The sequence below is a fragment of the Sesamum indicum genome, linkage group LG3, assembly GCF_026168435.1.
Source record: "Sesamum indicum cultivar Baizhima isolate 11 linkage group LG3, ASM2616843v1, whole genome shotgun sequence".
Taxonomy (NCBI): domain Eukaryota; kingdom Viridiplantae; phylum Streptophyta; class Magnoliopsida; order Lamiales; family Pedaliaceae; genus Sesamum; species Sesamum indicum.
The window spans coordinates 21,249,997-21,258,460 of NC_142659.1; the positions used below are offsets into that span (position 1 = coordinate 21,249,997).

An 8,464-nucleotide genomic window follows, 5' to 3' on the forward strand; every position below is an offset into this window, starting at 1 on the left:
CAATAAAATATCAACTTCGCCATCTCGGCCTCGTTTCATCAACAATTTAAAGTGGTGATTACATGTTCCTGTTTCGTATAATTTTGGAGTTAAAGCAATGAACTATCATTTTTTAAATTATAATCATCAATATCTATCGAAATCTAACAAGAACCAACAACTATATCTAATCAATCACTTCAATTGGAGCAGAACGATATCTACAATTAAAATAGATAATAACTCATATATTGATGGGATTCGAATTCATGACCTTAAAATCATAAGACTTTTAACTATGCGAATTAAATTAGACCAGGTTGTCGTTTTTTTATATTTTTTTCATCTAAATTAATTGACTAATACGCACACGGCCCTCCATGTGATGAGAATGATAGATATTAGGAATTAATTGAAAGAGCTATATATATTATTATAACGTATAAATTGCAAAGAGGCCCCACTATTTCTTGGTATTTTAAAAATAAGCACAATAGGACAAGCATCCAAATGATTAATTCGCATTGGTTGCATGTTTCTTGATACAAACCCAACTCTATCAGTGCTTATCTTAGGCTGAATCAATAACCTCACATGCATACAAATTATTATCTTTTTTGTGTTTTTGTGTGTTAGTTGTGCCTAATTTGGCTTGGAATGTATGGGAAGTGGGAGCACTCCACTATAAGAAAATATAGTACTATTAATAAACTATTAAATTGATAATTTTAAAAATATTACTTAAAAAATGTACATTGAATTATAATTAATAATCTTGATATTGGTATAATATAATAATTGATGATAAAAATTATACATCAAACTGTCATTATTAACAACTAGTGACAATATAAATATAATGACAATTATAATTATTATCACCGTACATGTTTCATTAATTATTTGCCGTGATAACTAATGCATGTTTAAGGCCTCATACGAGACTCAACACCTAAATCAGAATGTATGTTTAATACCACCAAATGTCTTGACAAAGACGTGGATATTTGCAGTTTTCATCCTATTTCTTAGAGTCGGTATATTTTTCATGTCACTATTTACGTAGTTTTTGTTAATAGTTGCATTAAGTACAAAAAAAATTCACTTTTAGTCATCTCATCAAATTCTGTTAGTATTTAGATAATGACGGCGTATTTAGCATGGGTTTTTTTCATCAAAATACTAACAAAATCTAATTAAACAAGAGGTGTATTTATCCGAAAATATAGGACAAAAATTCTTGTTATCACTCATACCCATATATATCATAAATATACCAATATTTGATTTTAACCACTCAATCACATTGTTATGGTGGGATGGGATTGTTGACAATGATTAAATGAATGGGAAAAATGTAAGCAACCTTCCTATGATATCGCGAATAAACAAATTATCCTTCTATGAAAAAAAAAAAAAAATTTACCTTCCTATATTTTTTAAAATGAAGCCATTTACCTCCTTATATAAGAAGATAAAATATTTCGTTTTAAAAAGCATAAAGGATACATTACTATTTTTTTTTATAAAAAAATAATTTACTCATTTACAATATCATAAAAAAACCAAATTATTGTGGATCCTGAAAGAATGGTAAAAGGTGGAGTGAGTGAAGAGATAAGTGGGAATCCTGATGTTGAATTGGTAACGAATGGATAAGAGAAATGATTATGGTGTTGATGCACATTTCTTCTAAACTATTATTAGTATTAGGCTCTTTGCAAAATGGATAAGAAGTAAGGTAAAGAGCATATCCATTCCCACTCCGTACGTTGTCAAATTAATTAAAACGTGAGATTATTTATGTTTTATTTAATTAAATATTAGAGGAAGGATAAGAGTTACGGGCTGGTGAAGTAAAAGACAAATTACTATATCCCAATGCCTCCCTGATTAACCAATCAAAAAGATTATGTGAATATATAATTGTGCGGATTTAAATTTAATTAAGTATTTGGATATTTATCCCTTCATTCATATAAAGAATTTACAACTACACTTTTATTATAATAATGATGAAACTAATCTCTTCATGAGTGGATTAAATTTTGCTTAAATGATTTTTGTTCCAAATTGCAATAATTCAGAAGGTAGTCCAAATAAGTAAATATTAGCTTTTTTTTTTTTTTTAAGGTTTTCAACGAAGATATACATAAAATTGAACGAAAAGATGAAAAATATTCTCTCAACAAACGAGGCATCTTGGCCCCGATGTCCATATTTATTGGGGTTCGCACGTATCGTGATTTTAGCAGCTTCTCAAGTGTCGAATGGTTGATGTGATGAGTTTGAGTCATCGGATCGAGCCAAATCAGATGGAACCCGATGATTAGAAGAAATATATATAATATTAATCATAGTTAATTGTCCTGGTTAAATACATAAATAGTTGTAGTAATTTATTAAATTATCAAAAATCAACTCAAAAATAATTTAAAACATTTGAATAATAGGTGGATTGATGATTGTTTACATAAATTACTCATATCTTTTATATAATTATATAAACCAACCCTAACAGTCGAAAAATAGTAGTAGTTCATGTAATAATACCAACATTCTTGGGAGATATATATGTAATTTTTCTAAAAAAAATAGTAATTTATGTGAATTATATTGATATTTTTTATGGATGTATGTCACTCATAATTAATTTGTTCAAATTTTCATTGCTAAAAATTTGAGACGAAAGCAATTACTGATATATATATAGTGACAATTAGTAATAATAATTATTTATAATCACTATAAATATGTTAGTGATTATGTACAATTATTGTTACTATTAATTATATTGTGCTAAAATTAAAATAATTGTAACTTAATATATAGTTTTAGTGACGATACTTTTAAACTTTTCACTTGTCATTCTATCAGTAATTTTATATTTTCTTGTAGTGATAGTCTGCAATTTCACTAACCATTATAAAAAAATTACTATTGGCTATAATATTATCGATTTAGGCAAAAAATTATGGTAAATAATTATTATTAACCACGATGAAATAAAAATTATGCAAAATTAGTTTTTCTATCATGAAAAAATTATTTATCAGAGCTAAGAGTCATGATAAAAATATTTATCATAACTTTTAATCATGACAAATATTTTAGTCAACGCTCATAAAATTCACGGATAATAATTGTTGTGTGATCGTGATGAATGACTATTTACTATAATTATTTAATATTATTCATAACAGTTAATTATAATTAAATATTATATTTATGATAGTGTACCAAAGTCTCGTGAAATAAGAAATAAAATTACAGGAGCGCGCAGAGAAGACTTTGTCGGAATTTTCGTTCACCACGGCTGCATAGGGTCAACCCCTTGGTCTTAATCTCCTATATAGAAGAAAACAAATGAAGATATTTAATTAAATAATAGTTTCATTATCATTATAATTATCGAATACTCCAACAAAATTTCATTTTCATTTTGTCTTTTCTAATCAGCGGAACCATTGTCTTTTACTCCATGTTACTAGGACCATACCCATGACTAGTATCTTCTTATATTTACTTATAGAATTATATTACATTTTATCCCTAAAATTTGTTATAATTATAAAAATATTCCATGTTAAATTTAAAGTTACAATTATCCATTTAAAAGTCTGTGAAATCTTATAATGTTTGTAGGAAAAGTACGTAACTACTACATATCCTCGACTCAGTCAAGTATTCCGACATCAAACAAAATAAAAAAAATATTATTATTTGAAACCTTTAGATAAACAAAAACTCCCTTCATGGAATATCAAGAATTGGCACTCCAAACATATATCATTAGGTCGTTGCTCTTTCGGAACAAATTTTCAGTCTCGTTTCTCATTTCTCTCTCGTCAGTTCACTCTTGTTCAAGTTGTCATCGTCAGCTGTTGATCATAAGGTCTTTTTCTGTCGTGGCGAGTAGCTCATCTCTAGTATTCAAATGTTGTCTTTCCAGTTCTCTCTTCTCTCTTTCATGTTATTAGTTTGGTCTTATCTCTTTCTATCGACCACTAGTCAAAGTGTCAGACCCTTACTGGGTAAAATTACATATAATATGAAAAAAACTTTAGATAGGGTACTTATAATTTTCAATCTAATACAAATGTATTTATAGTTAAGGCAAATTTTAGGAGATGTGAATGCAATTCATTCTAATTTATAAGGTCAATTAATCCAATATAATTACAATGAACTCTTTTGAGGTTTGTCATAATTACAAATACTCAATTGTTGTTTAAAAAATTAAAAATATCCTCCTATAATAAAATCTCAAGAACATCCATTATAAAAATTTACAAATATTCTCCTACAAATACTCAATTGTTGTTTATGAAAAATCTCAAGAAAATCTATTATAATTTACCATATATTATATTTAGTGATTTCAATATTTTATTATATGTCTTATCATAGATCAATAATTTATAAAATCCAACTAAAATGACATGATTCCACCCCCCCTCCCCCCCATTATAATAAAATAGTCACAATCATAATAGAGTAAATTACACTAACATCTTTCGAAATTTAAGTTTAATTGTGCAAACACTAGTTGTCCTTTACCAAAAAACAATCACAGATCTTAAAATTTTTCGTTGTAATTATAAATGCACCTACACTTCATAAACTACATTAGACTAATATTATTAAAGTATTCGTGTAATTAAAGCTAAAAATAAAGAATATTGATGCAACTTACCCTTATTAATACTTAATATCTTGATCAATAAGTAATGCACCATTATAAAAAAAAAGGCAATATAAGAAGACAGCAAGAGCATAGTCTTATTACAGCTCATGTACCACTTTGAAGTCCTAAAATTAGTATTTGTAGGAAAGGAAAGCATTGTTTTCTCAATCAAATCAGCCACCAAAGTAATAAGAGAGGGCGATGGGCCATGGGGGGTTGAGGATTTGGTGCATCAAGAGCCGTATAATGCGCCTTTTATAATGTGATTAGGTGTCCACTTACATAATTCCTTTTTCTATTTTTCTTATTATTTTACACCCCCAGATATTTCTCTCTCTCTATGGGCTATTCCCTGCCGCTCTCCCCATGTTAGACAAAACCACGTCCTCCAATCACAAGTGGACACTCCCCTAGGCCCCACCCCCACTCCACCCCCCCCCCCCCCTCCTGGAGCAAGCATTGGGACATTCCTATATTTTGTGAAAGTCTCTCCACTACTTAGTCTTTAATAACCATACTAGACCACCACCGCCGCACCTCAGCCGCCGCAACCGCTCCTCACCACTAGCCAAGAACAAATTTCCCAACTTTAAGCAATCATCGGATTGTCAATATGGAAACAGTTCTAGTACCGAAAATATAGCACCTTCCAACCTCAAAATTGACTGATCACTCGCCTTATAAAACCCAAGAATTTGATTGTCTTCTCTAGATTCTTGATTGGCCGTCGTCAATGGAAGAGCAACCCAGAAAACATTCTCCCCAAGAAATCCACCACAGCCCCTGCAACGGCGGCGACGCCAGGAGCATCATCTTTGGAAAATACGAAATGGGGCGGTTACTGGGGAAAGGCACGTTTGCAAAGGTATACCACGCGAGGAACCTCAAGACCTCCGAGAGCGTCGCTATCAAAGTCATCAGCAAAGATCTGGTCAAGAAAGAAGGGCTAATGGAGCAAATCACTCGCGAAATCTCTGTGATGCGATTAGTCCGACACCCCAACGTCGTGGAGATCAAAGAAGTGATGGCCACTAAGCAGAAAATCTTTGTCGTGATGGAGTATGTAAAGGGCGGCGAGCTCTTCGCAAAAGTCGCCAGAGGAAGGCTGAAGGAAGACGCTGCGAGAAAGTACTTTCAGCAGCTTATAAGCGCGGTGGACTTTTGCCACAGCCGGGGGGTCTCTCACAGAGACTTAAAGCCCGAAAATCTGCTTCTTGATGAGGATGAGAATCTCAAAGTCTCTGATTTTGGGTTATCGGCGTTGCCGGAACAGCTGAGGAACGACGGGCTTCTGCACACACGGTGCGGGACTCCGGCTTATGTAGCGCCGGAAGTGCTAAGGAAGAAAGGGTACGACGGTGCAAAAGCTGATATTTGGTCATGTGGGGTGATTCTTTACGTGCTTTTAGCAGGGTTTCTGCCGTTCCAGGACGAGAATGTGATGAAAATGTACACGAAAATCTTCAAGGCGGAGTTCGAGTTTCCACCATGGTTTTCATACGAAGCAAAGAGGCTGATTTCCAGGCTTTTGGTTGCTGATCCAGAGAGGAGGATTACAATCCAGGGAATCATGAGAGTGCCCTGGTTTTGTCGAGGTTTCACCAGGCCGGCTGCGTTCACAATCCAAGAACCGATTGATCAAGAAAAGCTCTTGGAGCAGAGCAAAGAATTGGAGCTTGTGAGATCAAAATCGTCGCCCCCCTTCTACAATGCGTTTGAATTCATATCCTCGATGTCGTCGGGCTTCGACCTGTCGAACTTATTCGAGAACCGGACGAAATCGGGCTCATTGTTCACGTCCAGGTGCTCGGCCTCATCGATCATGGCCAAGCTGGAATCACTTGCCAAAAAGCTCAATTTCCGGATCGTCTGGAGCAAGGACTATAAGTTGAGGATGCAGGGCGTTTCCGAGGGACGAAAAGGGAAGTTGTCGGTGACGGCAGAGGTGTACGAGGTGGCGCCGGAGGTGGCGGTGGTGGAATTCTCCAAGTCCGCCGGGGACACGCTGGAGTACAGGAAGTTGTGTGAGGATGATATAAGGCCAGCCTTGAAAGACATAGTGTGGAGTTGGCAAGGGGAGAGTCGTGCCTGCCAGGACTAGTTTCGTCGTTACAGCACAAAGGTTTTCGTGTGTCTATATGTTACACTTAGCCAATTTTGTGTGTCTTGACCAAATATGGTTCTATGGTCAGAACCTCTTTGTACATATTTTGAAGTTATTTAGGGGTGGTGTTGGCCTCGTTACACTTCATCTTGAGCAAAGTTCTTGAGTGGCTAGTGTGTGTGGTGTGCGTTTTTGCCAGAAAATGTTTGTGGTGCATAGGTTTTCTTGGTTAGAAGATTTCGGGCCCAAAGAATTTTGATTCTAAGGTTTAAATTCTAGAAAAAGAAAGAGACAAACTAGGGAAATTCCTATCCAAATCAAATTTGCAAGAACTAAATTAATCATAGAGCAAATATTGTACACTTGTTATTTAATTCGTATTTCTTTCTAAATTATACATCAATCACATCATAGTATGTTATACTTGACATATAATTGATTTTGGTCCAACCAGATCAGATTTAAATTAGAATTTTCCAACAAAAAGTTAAAACTTTATTGTCAATGGCAACAGCTTATCTGGGAATTGTGGTGGGTGTGAAAATGGGCAAGATGAGTTAGGGGAGCGGCGTTGTTTCGGCAGTAGAGAGTGGTCCAGAAGCGGCTTCATAGTCAATATCATCAGTGCAATGCAATGGCTAGTGCGATATCATGTTATTGAAATATTATAATTTAAAAAGAGTGATCAAAAAATTAATTGAGTAAACAAAATTTTAACTCAAAGAAAAATATTAGTTACCAAATAATTTTACTGGCATGTGGCATCATAGTGAAGTGTTGTTTAGTCTAAAACAAATTGCCACAGAAGTGGAAGAGTGAGAAACAATAAGCTCAAGATTGTAAGAAATCGATGGTACATAAAATTTTTTAACCCAATTCAGGTTAAATCAAGTTAAATCAATCACAAGCTAAGTTTGATATACTTGTCATGTGATTGATCATTCTTTTTAAATTGTATATCAATCACACCACAAATATATTATATATATTATTAAATTAATTTAGATGAGTCCAAATCCAAATTGAGCTAGAATTTTCGTAGAAAGTGGTGTTGCTGTTTTTGAGAAGTCGTGGTCAAGTGACCCCAAAATCTTACCTAAAATTTTCTTGGACATCATTGCTCGTGTTCCCCCTATTTTTAAGGTAGAAAGAGAACTGCATCCACTAATTTTCGATTTTATATATTAATGGATTTATTGAATAGGTTGAAGGATTTTTTTTTTAAATATCATCTCCATTTTACACAATAGTATCATACAAGTATGTGTATCGATTAATATACATCTTCATTTCAGTTTTGGAGAAGGTTGCAAGCCAACTTTCGTCATTTAAAAATAAAAATAATACTAATTATTTGGGTATTGATGTGAGAGTAATCTTATCAAGGTTCTATAGACCTTCCTGCCAATATCTTAAATTTTTAAAATGCTCTGGATATCTAATACTTAATGAAGGTCTTGACGACTTGACCTTTAAGGTCCAAAAAAACTTTAATATGCATGAACCAACTGTGATAATTAGATCATCCCGACATCCAGAAAAATTCTTACTCAAACTATGTATAACCAAAACAAATCAATCACATAGTGAGTTTAATATACTTATCATGTGATTGATCATTTTTCTTGAACTGTATGTCACTCACACAACAAGTGTAATATACTTGTCATATAATTGATTTAAATATAACCAAA

General features: G+C 33.2%; 1 protein-coding gene across 1 annotated transcript; it reads left to right on the plus strand.

The window, feature by feature from the left end:
- Positions 1-5,159: 5,159 nt before the first annotated feature.
- LOC105158312 (CBL-interacting serine/threonine-protein kinase 5) lies at positions 5,160-6,910 on the plus strand. Its single transcript, XM_011075025.3, has one exon. The coding sequence runs from the start codon at positions 5,400-5,402 to the stop codon at positions 6,765-6,767; it is 1,368 nt and encodes a 455-aa protein (XP_011073327.1). The 5' UTR covers positions 5,160-5,399; the 3' UTR covers positions 6,768-6,910.
- Positions 6,911-8,464: the final 1,554 nt, after the last annotated feature.

Bases quoted from the DNA above. Each gene is read 5' to 3' on its own strand.
- LOC105158312 (XM_011075025.3), top strand. From the start codon at position 5,400: ATGGAAGAGCAACCCAGAAAACATTCTCCCCAAGAAATCCACCACAGC.